Source organism: Prunus dulcis, chromosome 4, assembly GCF_902201215.1.
Source record: "Prunus dulcis chromosome 4, ALMONDv2, whole genome shotgun sequence".
NCBI classification, from domain to species: Eukaryota; Viridiplantae; Streptophyta; class Magnoliopsida; order Rosales; family Rosaceae; genus Prunus; species Prunus dulcis.
The window spans coordinates 16,767,187-16,789,403 of record NC_047653.1 but is presented as its reverse complement, the minus strand read 5'-3'; the positions used below and the strand labels follow the sequence as shown (position 1 = coordinate 16,789,403).

General features: G+C 36.7%; 2 protein-coding genes across 5 annotated transcripts in view; both read left to right on the top strand.

The window, feature by feature from the left end:
• Positions 1-17,498, top strand: part of LOC117624343 (xanthine dehydrogenase 1-like) — a 19,105-nt gene extending 1,607 nt beyond the window's left edge. Inside the window, exons 1-14 of one of the 4 annotated variants that reach the window (XM_034355525.1) lie at positions 1,923-2,222; positions 3,358-3,457; positions 3,602-3,710; positions 5,464-6,972; positions 8,397-8,639; positions 8,942-9,256; positions 10,623-10,862; positions 11,397-11,681; positions 11,791-12,012; positions 12,750-12,911; positions 13,807-13,941; positions 15,006-15,242; positions 15,971-16,144; positions 17,025-17,498. In XM_034355525.1, the coding sequence (XP_034211416.1) occupies positions 2,087-2,222; positions 3,358-3,457; positions 3,602-3,710; positions 5,464-6,972; positions 8,397-8,639; positions 8,942-9,256; positions 10,623-10,862; positions 11,397-11,681; positions 11,791-12,012; positions 12,750-12,911; positions 13,807-13,941; positions 15,006-15,242; positions 15,971-16,144; positions 17,025-17,267 (4,110 nt within the window). In that variant the 5' untranslated portion in view covers positions 1,923-2,086 and the 3' untranslated portion in view covers positions 17,268-17,498. Of the gene's footprint in view, positions 1-1,922; positions 2,223-3,357; positions 3,458-3,601; positions 3,711-4,095; positions 4,201-5,463; positions 6,973-8,396; positions 8,640-8,941; positions 9,257-10,622; positions 10,863-11,396; positions 11,682-11,790; positions 12,013-12,749; positions 12,912-13,806; positions 13,942-15,005; positions 15,243-15,970; positions 16,145-17,024 lie in introns of those variants that run through there. The other 3 variants (XM_034355527.1, XM_034355528.1, XM_034355526.1) reach the window with 3 other exon arrangements.
• A 2,745-nt stretch (positions 17,499-20,243) lies between these two features.
• On the top strand, positions 20,244-21,596 carry LOC117625518 (extensin-2-like). The gene has a single exon (XM_034357061.1). The coding sequence runs from the start codon at positions 20,244-20,246 to the stop codon at positions 21,594-21,596; it is 1,353 nt and encodes a 450-aa protein (XP_034212952.1).
• The last annotated feature ends 621 nt before the right edge of the window (positions 21,597-22,217 follow it).

The window sequence follows — 22,217 nt, the reverse complement described above, 5'->3', positions numbered from 1 at the left end:
CCACAACTTTGACTTCTTCCATGGTGCCACCATTGGATCTCATCTTGCTTGCTATTCCCAGAGTTCTAGCAAAGAAATCAGTGATGGACTCTCCTGATTTCATTTGTAAAGTTTCGAAGTCCCTTGTTAGAGTTTGAAGCACTGCACGCTTCACCCTCTCTGACCCTTCATATTTCTTCTTCAAAGAATCCCATATTTGTTTGGAGGTCTCCTTCTCGAGTATAGTCTCCAAGATGGATCGATCAAGTGCCTGAAAAAGGTAATTTTTCACCCTCAAGTCCTTCAGCTTCTGTTCAGCAACCCTCTTTTGTTGTTGTTCAGTCAACACAACTCCCTCTGCTGGGGCGTCAATTCCTGATTCCACAAGATTCCAATACTCCTTTGACCTGAGAAAATTTTCCATCAGCATGCTCCAATGGTCGTAGTGACCATCAAATCGTGGAATCGCTGGTTGAATAAAACTCTCAGTGGCTTTCTCAGTTGCCATTGTTTCTTGCTGCTGCAAGACACAATCTTTCACCTTTTTCAAGTTTGTTCAGGCCCAGAAGGGCTCTGATACCAGATGTTGAGAAACTGAAATTAACTTAAACGTAAAAGGACTCTTTGAGCAAACGTATTTCGCAGCCTTGAAATACTGCAGTTTTCCTCTCTAATAAATATCTGAAAAACAAAGCTTACAAAATAACAATCTCCACAATAACCACTAACACACAAGTGCAGATTTTGTGGAGTTCAACTATCTTAAGCAACGGAAGCAAATTTGAACGTGGTGAACAGACTAAACCACAACTTCTACATTCTAGGACTTCAGCTTGACTTGGTCTCTACATGGCCATTTCAGCATTATTTAATTAAAAAACTAATTAAACTTAACTAAATAACTTTTAACACTTTAAAGATAGAGAAAATTGTGGAAAGTAATGGTTATGACAATGTGATGGGAAAGTAAACAGTGGGCGAGCTAGAATGCTTCCTTTAAGGGGGCAAATACCCTAATGATGTGCACACAACACACCACTTCACATGCACACATAAAAACAAAACATTCGCTAATATTGTTTAGTCTCGTGAAAAAGGGCATTTACTTACAGATTAATGGTCACATGTTTGAAGTTTCATGACACCTTGTTAGCGTGTGTGAAAATCCCATTCTCTTAATGTTTGGGGATATAAGTGTCATATGTTATGTTAAATTAATTTTATCTTTAAGAAAATAGAAGATACGAGTTTAGTCAAATTGGTTCAGAACAATAGTGTATTTTGAGAACTTTTTTTAACATTTTACCTAAGAATTCAATTCCTCCATTCTTACTTCTCTTCTTTCCTAATAATTCACATGCTATTTTTTTTTGTCAAACACATGCTACTTTTTTGGTCAAACACGGCTGCTTCAGGAAAGAGTTACCTAATCTGCTTTTTTTTTTTCGTGCTGACCAACATTGCTGGGGCCATTGACATTTCTGTTTGGGCATGCAAATAAAGCTAGCGCACATTTCAATCTTGTTGGGCAACTACTATATTTTCAAAACAAATATGATTTGCTGTGTTTTTTTTAATATTTATATTCCAATAGCTATATTTGTAATCAATGATCATGATTAATTTTTTTAGGTTAAAATATTTAGAAAATTAAATAACGAGTGTTGAAATAAAAATAATACTAAAAAAAATTAACAAAAAAAAATTTAAAAATTAATCATTCTTAAACAATTTAATAAATTTAGTCCTAACATAATTGGAGGTGGCCTAACAGCACCAAAAGCATCGGAATACTGAATTGAAAGAAAAGCACAAAGGAGAGCAGAAAAATTTGCAGAAATGAAGAAAGTACGGTCGCACGTGCAAAACTATCTTTGTTTTTTGTTTTTTTTTGTTTTTTGTTTTTTGTTATTGTCTTTTTCCCCCAAAATCTGAGTACGGATCTTCCGTGTCCCAGTCCCCTACTGTTCCATTCCATCTTCTTCTCGCTCACTTCTCTCTCACATACAGAAGGGAAAAAAACTTGATTTCTTTTGAATCTTAATATTTATCACAATTCTAAGTTGTTGGGTTTGAAGGAATTAAGAAAAAGACAGAAAATAAAATTATGGGATCGTTGAAGAACGAAGAGGAGCTGGAACAAATCGGGGAGGAGTCAAAAGAGGCCATATTGTATGTCAATGGAATTCGTAAAGTTTTGCCTGATGGGTTGGCTCACTTCACCCTTCTTGAGTACCTCAGAGGTTTGATTCTGATTGTTTCTATTTTCTTTTCTGTTTTTTTTTTTATTTAAAAATTTATAAAATTGGAATTGCAATTGGTTTTGCCCAGTTTGTTTGTTTGGCTGCTCAGGAAGTATGGGAAGAGACAATTTTGAGCTCAGATTAGTTTGGTTTGTTTTTCAGGCTCAGTTTTTTTGACGGGTTTCTTTGCTTGTATTCTGTCAAGTTTGTTTGGTTCTTACAAGATCTCATAATGCTTCTATTGCTAGTTTTGTTCTAGCTTTTCTTCTTTTCCTTTGTCTTGGGGTTTCGGGTTTCGAAGAAACTTAAACGACTTGGAGTTGGGAGAGCTAACTGAGATACTTTTAAGTTCTAGAAAATGTTATGCTGGTCCCATCTAGCTAGGATAGGAGAATTTAGGAGCTGGAACCTCAGGAGTTTTTCTTTTCCTTACACGTCCTATTTATGGCAACTAATGGATACTCTTGTGGTTCTCTTTTCCGTCCGTATCATGCAATTTTGAAGGTGAAATACCAGATACTTGGGTGAGGCTTCGACAATCCCAGATACTTGTAATGCATTATTTTGTGAGAAGCCTATGTTTTTGGAGGGAGAAAAAGGGGCATGGTGCTAGGAAAATGTGCTGTGATGGCAAAAAATGAGTGAAATTTTGAGGTTGCTAGCGGGGGAGGATGCTGATCGTTTGTAGTTCAGAATGTGTTTATGGCCCATACTTATGAGCTTCAGTTTGCTCAGATTTTGAAGGGTTGGTTCTTTCATGTTAATTATTATTTTTTTGATTGGAGTGCTATTTTATATTAGTTTATTCTTTTGTTTTGTTTTCATTGGTTTTCTGTTTTGTTGTTCTTTAGTGGGGTGTAGTTTAGGGAACGCCTCGTCCACTGTGTTCAATGAACATGTTTGTTTCTTAAAAACAAGAGTAATCTTGACCTATGGAGCTGATTGTTCTCAATAAATTTCAGAACGGTTAATATTTGCTTTGCATATCTATCTTGTACATTCTTAATTGCTGATAACTGCAAGATTTTATTGTCCATTTTCTTTTATAATGTCCTTTATGTAAGTGATACAAACTTTGGCTTCTCTATGTTGAAAAAACCTAATTAGAATTTCTATTGCCTTTGTGGCAATAAAGATATAGGTTTGACGGGGACAAAGCTTGGTTGTGGTGAAGGCGGTTGCGGTGCTTGCACTGTTATGGTTTCCCATTATGACCAAGAACGGAAGAAATGTTTGTGAGTATCTCTTTCTCTTGAATAAACATGCACATGCACATGTGCACGCGTACACCCAAGTGCGTGCATGTGTCGTACTTGTTATTGGAGTCCATACATTAGGATCACACTGAAATTATTGTTGTTTTGACAATCTTCTTTCAGGCACTATGCTGTCAATGCATGCTTGGCTCCTTTGTATTCTGTAGAAGGGATGCACGTAATTACGGTGGAAGGACTAGGGAGCCACAAACAGGGCTTGCATCCGATTCAAGTAATCTATGCTGCCTTTCTTTCTTTTTTTTCTTTTCTGTTTGTATCCATTATTACTTTTTGTCTTATCCTAATGCTATTGTAAAGGATTACGTAGTTTAGAAAAATAAGTTTAGGAAGAGAAAGCTGCCTTTTACTGTCTACCTTTTAAGTAAAATGCAAAAAGAATTACGCCTCTTTAAAGAAGCGTATGGCTCTTGCTAATTATGCACAATTGAAGCATGCTTGTTGGGCACATTTATTTCTGAATTACTTAGGTCAAACAACAACATTTCTCCTTGGTTTTTGATTTTTCTTTTAACAAAATCAAAATGCCCAGCTGCTGTTAAGCCTATATCCCTCCAGATATTTACTCTAAACCTAACAAATTCCCAGCCTTTCTTCAGCAGCCCCTAATCCACAACCCCCATAGCTGGGATCATCAGTAGCTCCAAGGTACATCCCACAACCCAGTAGCTCCAAGGTGCATCCCACAACCCAGTAGCTGTAAGGTACATTCCCCTATTGACCTGCATTTCTTTTCTCTGTATCTGTCTAGTTTTTTTTTCTTTGTGCATTCCACTGTCAGGTGCATTTGTTTATTTGGTCAACAACTCTTAAGCATTTTATTTTTGGTAAAAGAACTCTTAAGAACTTCTGTTTGGGAGTACTTCTGTAAGCAACCATGAGTAGGAATGATTTTTATAGGAAGTATTCAAACGAAATTGAAGAGGGAAAGACATCACTTAGCTCACACTCACCAACAATTAGGTGACAGTTTTTTGTAGGCTTAAACATCACTTAGCCATATTATGTAATCTACAATGCAGTGAAGGTATTTCCAGGATTAAAAATCACTTAGCTCACACTCACCATGGTTTGCAACCTTTGTAAAAGTCACAAAAGATGTGAAGTTAGAGTGCTGTACAATTTTGAAAAAATTTATAGAACAGAAAAGAAAGCAAATAATTCTGGTAACCTGCTCCTGTTGTATCAGTATGCGCTTAAAGCGTTCCAGCTCTAATTGCGTTGCGTAAGAAAGGAATTTTTTGACTGCAAATACAGGTCTTTAGTAGCATCCTTTATGGTGAGATATACCATAAGACAAAGAAGTTGATTTGCCACTTCATGCTTCCAATTATGATAATTCAGTTGATATTTCTTGGGTGAATGAAGGATATCTTGATCGGAGAAACATCATATGCGACTATGAGCCTATGACACAATATATCTGACAAATCACTTTATGCTGAATTGCTTTTTAAGATTGGATTAGGTCCTGGAGGGGGATTCTCGATTATGGAATCTCCATTCATGGAATATTAGGGAATGGCTGTGCTCCAAGAATTGAAAATCCTCTAAATTTAGGCTAGAACTCGCTCATTCATACTCTCTCTCTCGTTAAATTTAGGCTAGAATTCACTTGAACATATCTCAAAGTGAAGAATATCCGTAAGAATGCACGCAAACTTAATATTTAGTTCATGATTTAATTGGGAATTAAACATGTATTTTCAGAAATGGAGAGGAAAGAAACTGGGGGACGGAGTTACCCGAACCATTTTCTCATCCTCTTCTCATCAATAGTGTTGTTAAATGAGCCCAGTAATAGTGTTTTGTTTGATCAATATTATTTGGAAATTACAAGATGAGCTTCTAAAATATATCTGAATTTTTTTTTTCTTTTGGGGTATCATATAGTAACCAAATTACGCAGTTCCAAATTTGCCTTATTGAGAGTCTCACCTATTTCTATTTTCTTTCATGTTCTCAAGGAATCATTGGCAAGATCTCATGGCTCACAATGTGGATTTTGCACCCCTGGTTTTATCATGTCGATGTATGCATTGTTAAGGTCAAGTCAGAAACCACCTAGTGAGGAGCAGATTGAAGAATGCCTTGCAGGAAATTTGTGTCGATGCACAGGTTACAGACCAATTGTTGAGGCTTTTCGTGTCTTTGCCAAAACAAATGATACACCATACATTGATATATCTTCGCTAAGCCGTGAAGGAGGTGCGTTTGTGTGCCCTTCAACTGGAAAGCCCTGTTCGTGTGGTTTGAAAAGTGAGAGTTCATGCACCACTCTTGAAAGTGGTACTTGTGACGACAAGAGGTATGAACCTGTCTCATACAGTGAAATTGATGGAAGCTCATACACAGACAAGGAGTTTATTTTTCCTCCTGAGCTACTATTGAGAAAATCGACGTATTTAAGTTTAACTGGTTTTAGTGGGTTAAAGTGGTTTAGACCTTTGAGACTTAAACAAGTGCTAGAGTTGAAACAAAAATTCCCTGATGCAAAATTATTGGTAGGTAATACTGAGGTAGGAATTGAAATGAGGTTTAAGAAAATTGAGTATCGGGTATTGATTTCTGTTACTCATGTATCTGAACTCAGTATATTGAATGTCAAGGATGATGGCATAGAGATAGGTTCTGCAGTAAGACTTTCTGAACTACTTAAGGTTTTAAGAAAGGTCATAACAGAACGTGCAGTTCATGAAACTTCATCTTGTACGGCCTTCGTTGAACAATTAAAATGGTTTGCTGGGATGCAAATAAGAAATGTTGCATGTGTGGGTGGAAATATATGTACAGCCAGTCCAATATCAGACTTGAACCCTCTTTGGATGGCCTCTAGAGCAAAGTTTCGAATTATTGATTGCAAAGGGAACATTAGAACGACGCTGGCAGAAAAGTTTTTCCTGGGTTATCGTAAGGTGGATCTGGCAAGTGGTGAAATTTTGCTCTCTGTATTTTTACCTTGGACTAGGCCTTTTGAGTATGTGAAAGAATTTAAGCAAGCTCACAGAAGGGATGATGATATAGCGATAGTGAATGCTGGAATTCGTGTTCATCTTGAGGAAAGAGGTGACAGTAGGGTTGTGTCTGATGCATCTATTGTTTATGGTGGAGTTGCTCCACTCTCTCTTTCTGCAACAAGAACAAAAGATTTTCTCATTGGAAAGAGTTGGAACAAGGAGCTGTTGCAGGGTGCTTTGAAAGTCCTGCAAAAAGATGTATTGCTCAAGGATGATGCTCCTGGTGGGATGGTGGAGTTTCGTAAATCTTTGACCCTTAGCTTTTTCTTCAAATTTTTTCTTTGGGTTTCTCATCAGATGGAAGGGGATCATTGCATTAAGGAGAGAGTACCATTATCCCATCTTTCTGCTGTACAATCATTTCTCCGGCCACCTGTTATAGGAACTCAAGACTATGAAATTACAAAACATGGGACAGCTGTTGGGTCTCCTGAGGTTCATTTATCAGCAAGACTTCAGGTATGTACTTAGTTGTACTGGAAATAATACTTTTACCTTTTCCGATATACCAATTATTATTATTTTTTTCTCAAGGCAGATTAACAGAATTTGATATTGAGAACCTTGATATTTGTATGCATTATCTTTTTCAATTTTTTTTTTTCTTTTACCTAATTCTTTTGCTATCAAGTATGTTGTATAATGGGCTAGAAGAAGAGACTTACTGGATCATGTCTATGCAGATAAAGTTTGATGGGTTTGTAAATGCTTGCAACAAGTTTGAAACTCTGTTGGCGTAGGCCCCCTTTTTTGTTAACCATTTTTCCCAAAAGATTTGAAAAATATTTTCTTTTTTCAATCAACAAAGGAGCAGGAAAGGGAGCAAACTCGGGTCAAATAAAGTTACTGTCATATGCGTGAGGCCGAGCTTAGTCCACGGTTGTTAGCTTCAGTTAAGGTCTAAGTCAAAGAGCCGATTACCAAAAATTTTATGTACTGGAATCCTATATAATTCAGGGTTCTCATTTCATTTGAATATGAAATACAAAGATCTTTTCCATTCCTAAAGTGTCTTTTTCAACATGGTATCGGAGCAATATGTTATTGAGACCTATCCTTACTTTCTGCAGAAGTAATAAATAAGGAATGAAAAAGAAAAGAAAACAACTTCTCTCTCGCTGCTGTGCCTTAGGTACATCTAACAATATTCTTCCTTGAGAACAGACTGCCATACCCCTTTAATGCCTATCAAAAACTAGTGTCAGACTTACCATTCTTGTGAGATTCCAATTGTAAAAAGATAAAAAAATTCAAGCAATTCCAGGTTTCAGGCGTGAACCACTCTCACATTCATTTATATTTGAATGTGAGCTAATGTTACATGATGTCTGTGGTTGTCATCTTGTTAAAGTCTACTTCTTAGTTCCTACTGTAATGAGACAACCAATGAAAAAAATTGTGAGTTCAACCTTCAGCCTTAAGGAATGGGCTATTATGATTTTTTTTTTTTTTTTCTTCTTTATATGAGAAACACAGCTTTCATTAATAAAAGATATTCACAACACAGGGAACAGGGTGTTCCCGAAAAAAAATAAATCCATTTACTCTATTTCTAAAACAAGTAAAAACATGACTAAAAGCAAAACAACAAAACAGCATTACATGACAACAGCATTCCAATCCGAATAAATAGGATGAAAGGACCAGTCCCTGAACTCAGAGGAAGAAAATCAAAGTGCACAAGGATGAAGATCGTTGACAATGACATTCAAGATTTGGACAGGATAAATCTTCTCTACTGCCAGGCTAATATTGAATGTGATACTAAATGGCATCAAGGGTTTTTTGCCCTGTCAATCAGTTTAATTTTGTGCACAGTGCATGATTTTTTTTCTTGTAGAGCAGCATTATGAAGTTTGTACTGATTTGATAATTTCTACCAGGTTACAGGAGAGGCAGAATATTCTGATGACACACCATTGCCTCAGAATGGTTTGCATGCTGCTTTAATACTCAGCAGAAAGCCTCATGCTCGTATACTTGCAATTGATGGTTCTGGAGCAAAGTTATCACCTGGGTTTGCAGGAATGTTTTTTTCTAACGATGTTCCAGCTGATAATAAAATTGGACCTGTTGTTTACGATGAGGAACTATTTGCTTCAGAATTTGTCACTTGTGTTGGTCAGGTATGATGGTTAATAAATCTCTCTCTCTTTCTAGCCCACAATGTAATGGAATCCTTAACTTTTGAGAATGATGTGTGGTGTAAAATAGACCCATAAAAAACATCACTTGATGGTTTGCAGTATTCTAAAGATATTTCTACAATTCAGAATGTTGACTCATTACAAGAAATTACATGGAAAATATATTGAGCATTTATCAAATGCTATATAGGCATGATAAAATTATTCCTTGTATGGTATATTTAGTGCTGTGTTAACCGATTCTCCTCTTTTATGTTTTTATCCATGGTTTTTTTATGCAGGTTATCGGAGTGATAGTTGCTGATACACATGAAAATGCAAAACTAGCAGCAAGGAAGGTTCTTGTTGAGTATGAAGAGCTCCCACCCATCTTATCAATACTGGATGCCATCAATGCCAATAGTTACCATCCTAATACAGAGAGGTGTTTTAGGAAAGGGGATGTGGATCTTTGCTTTCAATCACATCAATGTGAGAATGTCATAGTGGGGGAAGTTCGAGTGGGAGGACAGGAACACTTCTATTTGGAGCCACAAAGCAGTGTGGTATGGACAATGGATGGTGGCAACGAAGTTCATATGATCTCATCCACTCAGGTTTTTTATAAATCCCTCGAAAGATTACTGCTTGAATCAGTTTAGATATGACCCAAGTGCCCGTATTTGGTTGTACCTTTTTCCTTTCTTGATGAGTTTTTTTTTTAATGAAAAAAGAGACATCCAGTTTGCTCAAGGGCACTTCTAAAATGGGTTGGGGTCCATTAGGTACAAAGTATTGCTAAAAAATATCCTTGTATTCCAATGAATATTTAATGATCAACTAAATTAGCTACATGTTGGACATCCTCCCTCCTTGGTAATAGCAACTAATAAAACCTATGCGGTTTACATAAGCATGGGTTATCTCTTACCCTTATATGTGCCCAGTAACATGAAGCCATGCTTGTAAGACTCTACTCTATTCAGAAGCCATCGTCCAATTAAGTGGAACACTTAGGGAAGTATTTGCTTTTAAGCAGCATGTGTAGGAAGGAGTCTGGTTTTTGAGACAACCATATTTAGCCAGCAGGTCTTGTAAGCAGCCAGCTTGTGTTTATTGGATATATAGGAAAATGAAAGGGTTAGTTACACTTTACACCCCTGTGGTTTGAGTTGTTTTTCTTCTTTGCACCCTGACCTTCAAAACTCTACTATGTCCACCATAATGTTGCTCTGTTTTGCAATTTCTGCCCTCTGTCAGTTNTGACAGTAAAGAAAATGAAATATAAGAAACAATTCATGCACCCTTAAACATATAAGAAACCATCCTTCCCCTTCATCACATGTGGAAGCTCACTGAAAATCATGACATTATCTATTATTTGGCAAACTGGCACACCCACATGCACAAAGAAGCTAACCTATCACTGATGTCCCTTTCAATGTATTGGTCAATACGTTGAAGATTACTTTGTTTGGAACACTGCAGCGACATATTTGGTGAAATTGCATCATATTCATTGAGGCAAAGACCCTTGGAGACCATAAAGATGTTAGTGTGATTCAGCTTTTAAGTAGTCTACCCTGGTGGAAGAAGCTTTTACACCTAGCCAGAAGAAGCTTTTACACCTAGCCACCTTAACCACCTGCCAAAACCATGAAAAATTCACTCATCCTTTCATTTGGACCAGATGCTTTGTAGGGTTCACTCACCCTTTCCTTTTCGGCTTGGGCTTGCCTTTTGTATGGCTTTCCAACTTCTTTCCAATATTGGTGCATAGACACCGTAATCTCTCTCTCTCTCTCTCTCTCCCTCACCCTTTCTTCATGTTAATTCTTGCACCTTAAATACTGGTTGTATGTATTACAAGTATTTATGTGATTGCAGAGTGTTTTGTCCAAAAGTTTGTTAGGGACTAGTGTAAATCAAATGTCTATGATGTTTATTTTAACAGAAATGTAACGGGATTACGTCAATGTGCAGGCCCCTCAGAAGCATCAGAAATACGTTTCTCATGTTCTTGGTCTTCCAATGTCAAAAGTAGTTTGTAAAACTAAACGGATTGGTGGTGGTTTTGGTGGCAAGGAGACTAGATCAGCTTTTGTTGCTGCTGCAGCCTCTGTACCATCATATCTCTTAAATCGTCCAGTTAAAATTACATTAGACCGTGATACAGACATGATGATAACTGGGCAACGCCATAGCTTTCTTGGAAAGTACAAGGTTTACTTCTTTTGCTATATTTTGATTTTTCTGTTGGACATCAACATTTATGTCCTACTTGTATGTTTTACAATCTGATGTTGGCAGAAATTTTTTCTGGTTTTGCACTTTTTTTTTCCTTATTCATATATTTTTTCAGATAAAAGCTAAGCTATATAAAAGAAATCAAGAAAAGAGTTCTCATGCCATATAGTGGGACTTTGGTATCTAGTAAACAATTTGGGCTCTTCTATGGTTCCTTTACCTTGTGGTAACAGAACTTCTGTAACCTGATTTTATTCTTGTTTGCTCAAAGAGTATTTCGTTGGAGGGGTTGTGGAGTAGTATGAAAAGCTCCCTTATTTTGTTTTTTTAAAAGGAAAAAATTGGAGATGAAGATGGAGAAGGAGAAGGGCCTTAATTCCTTTTATTGAATTTTATTGTCAATAATTATGCTGTTGTTGTTTTGGTGGCTTTTAATTTTTTTGCTTTGTTAAATTTACATAACATGTGATGTAAAAAAAAGGTATTGATGGAATATGTAATTTGACATAGGTTGGATTTACAAATGAGGGAAAGGTGTTGGCACTAGATCTTGAAATCTACAATAATGGTGGAAATTCACTAGATTTGTCCCTTCCTGTGCTTGAACGTGCTATGTTTCACTCAGATAATGTCTATGAGATTCCAAATGTGAGGATTGTGGGAAGGGTTTGCTTCACAAACATTCCAAGTAACACTGCTTTTCGAGGATTTGGTGGTCCTCAAGGTATGCTTATTACTGAAAATTGGATTCAAAGGATTGCTGCCGAACTCAAAAAAAGCCCCGAAGAGATAAGAGTAAGTTAAGAAATCTTATCAGGTTGTAGTTCTTATGTTGCACTTGCACCTTTACTCCATAACCATCATATTCCTTCTGATATGAGCCTGTAATATCACTTTCCTTCAGGAAATTAATTTTCAAGGTGAAGGGTCAATATTGCATTATGGTCAACAACTTCAACACTGTACACTGGGTCCGCTATGGAGTGAACTAAAGTTATCTTGTGAATTTTCAAAAGCTCGCTACGAAGTTGACCAATTTAATATTCAAAATCGGTGGAGGAAGCGTGGTGTTGCCATGGTTCCAACGAAGTTTGGCATATCATTTACATTAAAGCTTATGAACCAGGTAATATTCACAAAATGTTATTTGGTTTCAGATTTAATTGATTTCTCTCTCTTTTACCTCTTAGAAAACTAGAGCTTTGACAAATACAGGATTTTATTTGGACTTAACTATCTTTTGTCCAAAACACTCTAAGAACATAGAGTTTTCAAGTACAGGATTTTTTAATGGTTTATTCTAGTATAAGATGTATGGCTGGACATAGCACTCCCTCTTGATTCTGAGTTTTGCGTTACTGAAAAGGATATGAACTTTCTGTCATAGGCATCCTACTTAAAATGTCTTCCTATGATGTCAGTATTTTGTCTTTTTCAAGTATATCAACTGGCTATAGCCTATAGGATGCTACATATATATTCCACCTTAACTCTCTCTTACCTAAAACAATGAACTCCATCCGATTTGAAGCCGAAGAGTTTCCACTTGGGTGTGAAAGCCATCCAAGTTGATCTTATAGATTTGGAAGCCTCAGTATTGTGACAAGCCTTTGTCAGATTTATAGTTTGGATAATTTTACATCATGTTATCAGTGTTCGAAATTTAAGAGATGCATTTACCCCTTCCTCTCTGAGTGTGATTATAGAAATCGAACTGCTGCTACATAAGTAAGCTAATTTGTGTTCCATTTTAATGGGCATTTATATTTTCTTTTATCAAAATTGATTCCATTATTTTAATTTCTTATATACTACATAATCATGCAATCAGAATCCTGATCAGGTATGCTAAATGTGCCTTAGGCAGGTGCTCTTGTTCATGTCTACACGGATGGAACTGTTTTAGTCACACATGGAGGTGTTGAGATGGGGCAAGGTTTGCATACAAAAGTAGCTCAGGTCGCTGCTTCTGCCTTCAATATCCCTCTCAGTTCTGTCTTTATATCAGAGACAAGTACTGACAAGGTAGCTGACAGTGTTTCATTATCTTGAAATAAAAAAGGGTCACTTTGGTATATTGCTTTGATTTTGCATATTGTTTCTGCTAATCAGATATTAGAAAGGTCTAGTTCTCTCATTCTTAGAAAGGTCAACCATCAGATATGTATTTTGAAATCACCATGGATTAATGTGAAATAAAGTACAGTAAAATGCACGGGGGTTCATCTAATCAGCTAAAGCTAAAGTAAAAAGATTTGATGTATCAACATTTTAAACATGCAAAATGGGGATAATAGGGGAGAAGCCTTTCTCAAGTGATTCTTAAGCTTTGTTAGGATTAGAGAACCAACCCTAAAACCAACTGGTAATGAGTGGAGAGGCCCAAGTTCTTATAATTGCTATGCAAGGCTTAAGATTCCTAATGTGGGATTTTACATTATCCAACATGCAATTCAATAGGCCCAACACATAAGTTGGGCACAAGTCGGGCCCAACACGTGAATGGAACATGCTCCCATACCATTCTAGAATTAGGGCATCCAACCCAAAACTAATTGGCAACAAGCGAAGGGGTCCAATATCTGTAGATGACTTTGTGAGGCTTAGATTTCCCGATATGAGATTCTAGATTCTCCAAGAAGTTTATTGCATGAGCATGTCAGGGGTATTTGTTGCTGCAATTATGTTGGAATAACTTTTGATAGTATTAAAATTTAAGAGAATGTATCTAACAAAGTTGAGCCTGTAATCATCCGTGGCTACGGCTAGATTGCTATTCAATTAATATTCGAAAGGTTTTCTGGTAGGAGTAACTGATTTAGATTCCCTTTCCATTTCTATTGCTTTATTATTTGTATATGCCTAAACACCTGATGCCCATGCTCATATTTTGTTGTCTTCATGTTTGCTGCCAAATTAGGTTCCTAATTCATCACCAACAGCAGCTTCCGCGAGTTCTGATATGTATGGAGCTGCAGTTCTGGATGCATGTGAGCAAATCAAGGCACGCATGGAGCCTATTGCTTCACAACAAAATTTCAGCTCTTTTGCTGAGGTACTCATGTTGTCCTAGTTTCTGCTCACATAATACAGCATGGTATATTTTGTGGTTCTTTTCTTTCAAAGAAGAGTTCATGTCCTTCTTTCCCTTGAGGAGTAGTGACTGTAACAATTTTGGATGGTGTAGAAGTTACTTATCTGAAGTGTTAATTACAACTAAAAAAGAGGAGAGGAAAACAGCTATAATGTATTACAAGTATTTCAATAAATATAAAACTGTCAGGAGAATAGTAAAATAAGCATTTTCAGATTGTTGTGATGTTGGCAATCAATTTAATGCCATGAAAGAGACTGAAAATGTTGGTTAGAAAGATTTAAATGTCCAACATAAATTTCTTGTTGTATGAGCTTATCAATTGTTAAACCTGAATTTTTGGTCTTAGTAGCTTATCAGCCACAAACTTCAGTGAACATTCCTTCCCTTTTGGGTTATTTGCATAAGTCTTGATTAACTTTATAAAAAGGTGATTTCTGATGGCGTAGTGGATAATTGTTATTGTTGTTATCTTTTGTCATGTTCTACCAAGTTTTTACATGTTTAGGCACTTATATTGAATCTGAATACTGGAAACACCTTGGTCCAAATTCCAACCATATCATTCGTGTAAGAGGCGGGTGTTGAGTAATCTGATTCTCCATTTGACATCTCTGATTTCACCATTTAATGCTGGATTTTGTTTGTCTCGCTTTGGAATCAATTTTGAAGCTTTACCTAAGAGTGTCATTCACAGTATGATGATTTCTTGATTATGTACTGTATAAAACCAACCAAATGCTTAAACATGGTGTCCTCTCTCTTTCATTTGTTTTAAATTCTTCGTCAAACATCGAAGATGCGTGGCTAACATTAGTTGTGTCACATGGGAATTGAAAAAGTGAATAAGTGATAAAAGAACTGCTTTTGAAGTTTTGAATGTTATAGATAGTCTGTTGCAATTTGTTGTTCATGTGTTAGTTCCAAAGGACAGTACATGGGATCTTTTGTGCAAGCAATCTTGCACTGAGAATTTTTGACAATACGAAATTTATGTTATCTTCGTTTTTCACAATTATTGTCAGCTTGCAAGTGCATGCTATGTGGCGCGGATAGATCTTTCTGCACATGGGTTTTACATTACACCTGAAATTGACTTTGATTGGACAACTGGTAAAGGGAACCCGTTCAGATACTTCACCTATGGGGCTGCTTTTGCTGAGGTTGAAGTTGACACATTGACTGGAGATTTTCACACTAGGGTGGCAAACATATTCTTGGATCTTGGATACTCTCTCAACCCAGCAATCGATGTTGGCCAGGTGCTTTTCTCCCCTTTTCCTTATCAGTTTCGTTAAAATGTCAAAATCTTTTACTTATCAATAAACATCCATGAAAAATATGGGAATTTTAACCCTATCTCAAGCTACATGTAGTGAACCTCATTCTTGAGGATTTTTTGTTGTAACTTGCAACAGAAACATTTTTATAAAAAGAAAACTATATTCACTCTCAAGTTAATAGTAAGCCCATTTTTTGGAATGTTTGTTGCAACAGGATTATAGGAATAACTTTCCTAGAAAGTAAGATATACTACAGAAACAGACTCAAGCATTGACGTAAATAGGGTTAGAACTTCTAGTGGGGCCCACAATGATCCCATTTCTTGTGAGAAAATGGAGATAATTTAAGAACCTAAAGGAGATTTAATTTTTATTTTTGGCCGAATGATGAAATGTCCATGCAACATGCTTGTATGAGCTGCTACTGATGTTAAGTATTAGTTGGTAAACTATTCATGATATTGCTGTTGTCATCTAAACTAATGAACATGCTAACAAATTCCTGATCTAGTTTGTGAATGTCAATATTGCTGTTGTTCAGTGTTGTTTTATAAAATTGGGGAAGGGATAAAATTGGGGAAGGGATGGTTGAATAAGGTGATATATTTCATTTCGATTGCAATAACTAATAATCTAGAGTAGTTGGGATGGTTGAATAAGGTGATATATTTAATGTTCTTATCAATTATGCTATGCTTCTAATGCAGATCGAAGGAGCCTTTATACAAGGTTTGGGATGGGTAGCTCTAGAAGAACTTAAGTGGGGTGATTCTGCTCATAAATGGATCTCACCAGGTTGCCTCTACACATGTGGACCTGGAAATTACAAAATTCCTTCCATAAATGATGTCCCCTTCAAATTTAGCGTTTCACTTCTGAAGGTATGCTCATTACCCTGTAAGGGCATTTATAAATTATAAATTACTTCTGAAAGTTAATTTGTCTGATCAAGTTATGGGTGGGATTCAGTGTATCTGTCTTAACATGTCATCTGACAACTTCTTTTCTACTGAAAAGCATTAATTAAAACTAAAGGCAACTTGTAATTTACCAGACTATGTGCTTGATAGAAGATGGTGTCGGGAATTTTTGTCTGTGGTGTCTGTAAAGAAATGGTTTGGGGTTGATTAAATATATTGTGAGAAAATGGGGCTTAATGTGGTTGGTTGATTAATTATTGTGTAGATCCTTGAACCAAATAGAAGTGCATAATTATGCAGGGCGGCAAAAAAAATTAAGGAAAATGAAGGAGAAAGAAAAGAGAACACATGAATTTAGGGAAATTATTTAGCTCTCTCAAAAGCTTCTATTCAGATTGGCTGATTACTTTTCTGTTTTCTGTTAGGATAGCTGCTGTTATGTTATTTGTTGTGCTCTCGATATTATGTTTCTTGTAGTTAGAGGGTGAGGACTCCCGATCCACTTTGATTGTACTTCCCAATTTTAATATATCCATTGTGTATCCTATCCCAAAATTAAAAATTAAAAATTATCAAACCTGGATGGAAGCTGTTTAGGATTTCATTTATTAGAACATCAAACCCCCCTCCCCCTCCCTATCTGTTTTTATTTTTTCGATGCTACGTTATGCCATACAGTTTAAAAACAGGTTACCCAACATTTTTTCGAGGGCTAAGTTATGCTGTAATTCTTTAATTTACATTTGTAATTATAGAAATTGAATTTACTTGGCTTTAATGATTGATTTCAACCTAAAGCAACCGTCTTGACTTGTTTGACGTTTTCTTTGCTAATTGACAGGGACATCCAAATGTGAAGGCGATCCACTCATCCAAAGCAGTTGGTGAGCCACCATTTTTCTTGGCTTCGGCTGTCTTTTTTGCCATCAAAGATGCAATCATAGCTGCGAGAGCGGAAGTAGGGTCTAAGGAGTGGTTTCCACTAGATAATCCAGCGACGCCTGAACGAATACGGATGGCTTGTTTGGATGAAATTACTGCAGGAATTATTAGCTCAGACTTCCGCGCCAAGCTTAGTATTTGATTGTTAGTTTCTCTTTTCCTGTATTTAGCATACACCACTGGTATATACTATTTTCTGTTTTCCTGTATTTAGCATACACCACGGGTATATACTACTGTACAGACTACGAGACTCTATATTCTTTCTCATGTTTCTACCAACCAACCAATTACAAGATATGCATGTAATATGTGTAAATCAGAAGTATTATGATGATTAAATGATTATAATAAAAAGCAATAATTGTGAATAGTTTTGTATTATGGTGACATTATTTGGTATCAGGAAACCTTCAGTTTACTATCCTTCTCTCTTTGTTATTATTATCATCACCATCTCTTTAATACACTTGGTCGTTTTCATTCGCTATTTTCCAAGGAGTCAATATTTTTATTTTATTTTATTGAGAATGAGGAGGAGACAGTATTTAAGTATCTAGTAGGTAATTAACATAACATAATTTGGAATGCATGAATTTTTCAAATTAGTCGCCAGTGGCGGTTCTTTTGTTTGTTTTTGTTTTCCTTCTGAAGCATTAGGAAATGAGAAATTCTGTCTTTTTGGATCTTTAGTGTGAATGTAATGAAAAGTCTTTTCATCTTGTGTAAAATTTTGTTAGGATCAGTCGCTCATGTGGTGGTTTTTCATTGTTGATCAGATTAATTTCCATTCATTAAGGGTTATAAATTGCCCACGTGTGCATAGACACTTTACATGCTTAAACGGTTTCCATGTATGTACATATAGACGACTGACTGTAGCATATATTTGGTCATAAAACACATTGCTTCTTCCACATTTCTCTTTGTGCACTCCATTATCCATATCACAACCAAGCAAGAGACAGCTGTGGTGATGAACAAGTCCCAGATGCAGTGCAGGCTGCAACTGCGGGGTAATTTAAAAACAATAATCATAAGCGAGTAATAAACTGAGTTATCATATCATGCATGACATTTCCTAATGAACATGGCATGACATAACATTTGCAATTGAACTTATATTTTAATTATTTCTTTAATATATAACCAATACATGACCTTATCTTCTTCACCAACAAAAACAAAAACTTCAATTGCTAATTGATTTCTTTCTTTGTGAATTTAGCACGATGGTTCTACAGAAAAAATAATTATTCAGTTTGTCAAGACTTATAATGTGTGTAAAACAACGATTTACAAACCTTTTAGTTTATTTCTTTTCTCTCAGAAGCTTTAAGTAATTTCCTACTTCTATTTTCTTTTCTGTTCTCTCTTTAACTAATTCTTGTAGCTCCCTATATTAGGAGAGGGCCCAATTGTAGTAATTTTTCTTTTGTCATTGGAAAAACATAAATTTGTTTTCGTTTGAATCCAAAGTTCATGCTTTTTTTGCCTTCATCCATATGAAGAGTGTTTTCCTCATACTGCATATATTACCTTCTAGATGCAAATGTAACTATGTTTACTCAATCAATAAAATTTTAGGGAAAACAAATTCCATAAACTTGAATAAAGAAACAACAAATCTAGTTTTATAATTTGGAAACACATAGCTTCGATAGTGTGCCAAAAGATGCAAGCTTGCCAACAGGGTTTAGCACAGTGAAAAAAGGCCTTGTCTTATAGACGAGCGGTCTCCAATTCGATCCCCTGTGACATATTTGTAGTGTGTGTGAAAAACCTCCCTCTTTGTAGTTTAGACTATGACTTGTATTAAAATAAATAAATAAAAAGCACGCTGTTTTGTTTTGATACACGATGCAAGCTCTGCCCCTGGCCCTGTAGCTAGCCATATGGCATAATAGAGTTATGCTACATGTTAACTTCATACTACTAAAAAAACTTGAGTGGCAATCCAGAAAATAAAGAAAATAAAAATTCAGATTGACTTTATCCTTTCAATATAAATAAATACATGCACGTTGCCTGACCAAAAGAAAAAGAAATACATGCATTTGGGAAGGCTTAAAGTAGAAAATTGTTATCGGATTTTAGCTCCATAAAAATGCTTGGACTCGGCCTTTTGTAGATTATATAAGATTTTAGGTTGGACAGTTTCATGAGTAATGTGTTCATACATTATGACTCAAGAAAGCTATTTTTAATAGTTTAGTACAAATTCCTTACACGTTAGTACTTTTTTCAAATAATGCATTTCATATTATGCCATTGTAACATGATTAATTTGCTAAGACCTCTCTCTAGAAAAACACAAGTCATATTAAAAAAAAGGAAAGGAAGCAATTGACTTTATACATCTGTGACAGGGAAAGCTGAACCTAATCACTCGGTTATTTCTACACAAACCATTAAACAAACAGGAAAACGTTAAACTGAAACTTTATTGGCAATTTGCAGGGAAGCCTTCATCATGTTAGTGCTGGCTGGAAAATTCTGGTGAGAAAATATGCAGGCATTTGTTATTTTTTGCCAATGAGCTTATTGGCTGTTAGACTTCAGTGACAATGATTTGCTATAAAATATGCAGTGCAGGAATGTATAAGTAAATTTGCAAGACTACTTCAGAATCAGATTGCTGATGAAATTGATTTATATTTTAACACCAACGAACGTTGATACGTTCTAAATTCCGTCCGAAAGTTCCTAAAATGAACCTAATCTCAACTACTTCCTCATATAAATTCAGAATTATATATATATTCACGATTTATTTGTCAAACAGTGCGATTGTTTTATGTATTTTATAAGTTTCTCAGTACTGCAACTCGTTTTGCATTATTTGATCTAGACCGTTTCAAGGTGCATATGCTTGAAGACTATTGTGCAAGGCTAGAAGGCAAGTGGTATACCATTACCGAATTATTTAATATTTGGACAAAGAAATGAGAATATCAGCAGGATTTTGTGTTATTGGTTTGTTATGAGGTTGGAAACTTCAAACAACATTAAACAAATGCTTCTGTTTTTGAAGGGATCACTATATAAGCTGCGAACTTCTCCTCAGTTATCATTCACAAATAACCCTTTGATCTCAGTGATTAAGAGTTTGCTCAAAATGGCCAATCTTTGGCCAAGCCTGGTTTTTGCCTTGGCTATATGCTTCATAGCCACCAATGTAGCAGCTAGTGATGACAAGCCTTACACTTATTCATCTCCTCCACCACCAGTTTACTACAAGTCATCCCCGCCATGGTATCACCACCAAGAAACTCCACCCTATTACTACAAATCACCACCACCACCATCTAAATCCCATCCCCCTCGTTATATTTACAAGTCACCTCCACCTCCCTCTCCATCACCACCCCCTCCTTACATCTATAAGTCCCCTCCTCCACCATCTCCATCACCTCCCCCTCCTTACATCTACAAGTCACCGCCACCTCCTTCTCCATCACCACCCCCTCCTTACATTTATAAATCACCACCACCACCCTCACCATCACCTCCACCACCATACATTTACAAGTCACCACCACCTCCATCTCCTTCACCTCCTCCACCTTATGTCTACAAGTCACCACCACCACCTTCTCCATCCCCGCCTCCTCCTTACGTTTACAAATCACCACCACCACCCTCACCATCTCCTCCTCCACCATACATTTACAAGTCACCACCTCCTCCGTCTCCATCACCCCCACCTCCCTATGTTTACAAATCACCACCACCCCCATCTCCATCACCTCCCCCTCCTTATGTCTACAAGTCACCGCCACCACCTTCTCCATCCCCACCTCCTCCTTACATTTATAAGTCACCACCACCACCTTCACCATCTCCCCCTCCACCATATGTTTACAAGTCACCACCACCTCCATCTCCATCACCTCCCCCTCCTTATATTTACAAGTCACCACCTCCTCCTTCTCCATCCCCACCTCCTCCTTACATTTATAAATCACCACCACCACCCTCACCATCACCTCCCCCACCATATATTTACAAGTCACCTCCTCCTCCTTCCCCATCCCCACCCCCTCCTTACATTTATAAATCACCACCACCTCCCTCACCATCACCTCCTCCACCATATGTGTACAAGTCACCTCCTCCTCCATCACCATCACCTCCTCCACCTTACATCTACAAGTCACCACCACCACCATCTCCATCACCTCCTCCTCCTTACGTATATAAATCACCACCACCACCTTCTCCATCACCCCCACCTCCATACGTTTACAAGTCACCACCACCCCCATCTCCATCACCCCCACCTCCATATGTTTACAAGTCACCACCACCCCCATCTCCATCACCACCACCTCCATACGTTTACAAGTCACCACCACCTCCATCCCCATCCCCACCTCCTCCTTATGTCTACAAGTCACCGCCACCACCATCTCCTTCACCTCCTAAACCATATGATTACGCGTCTCCTCCACCACCCACTCGTTACTAAACAAGTTGAATTTCTCTTCTCTTCATGTAAGGGTGTGATCTAATTAGAAGTTTATGCATACATTTCTCTAACTCCTATTCCTAGAAATCATGTTTATTGAACTTTTAACTGTTCTTAATTATTTTTTTTTTTTAAATTGTGAATATTGTTTCGCATTGCAGGTTATAGATTGGTAAAACAAATCATTGCTGCAAGAGAGAGTTTTACCCTGGTGGCTTCTATGCATCTGATCAAAATGCGCCCTGAAAACTGCTTGAGAATAAGAGGCTTAGCATGGACGTTATCTTTGCAGCTTTCATGCAACTCATTATATGGTTTAATTATTTAATTTTGTTGTCATACCATACACGAGATATGTTACTTGTGATTTCTTTATGTGGGCCATTTTTGGTTACATACGCTGAAATTTGTTGTATCAATTAAATAAACATCTGTTCATTCAGTATAATTTATTGAAGCCTTGAAGATCCTGAAATTAATAAATTGGAGCATTGAATAAACATCTGTTCATTTCAGCTATCTCTCTCTCCATATGCATATATATAGAGTGGCGGATCCAGACTTTCGTTCATCTGGGGGCTTAAAAAAAATTCAACCAATATATAATCAAACTAAAAATAT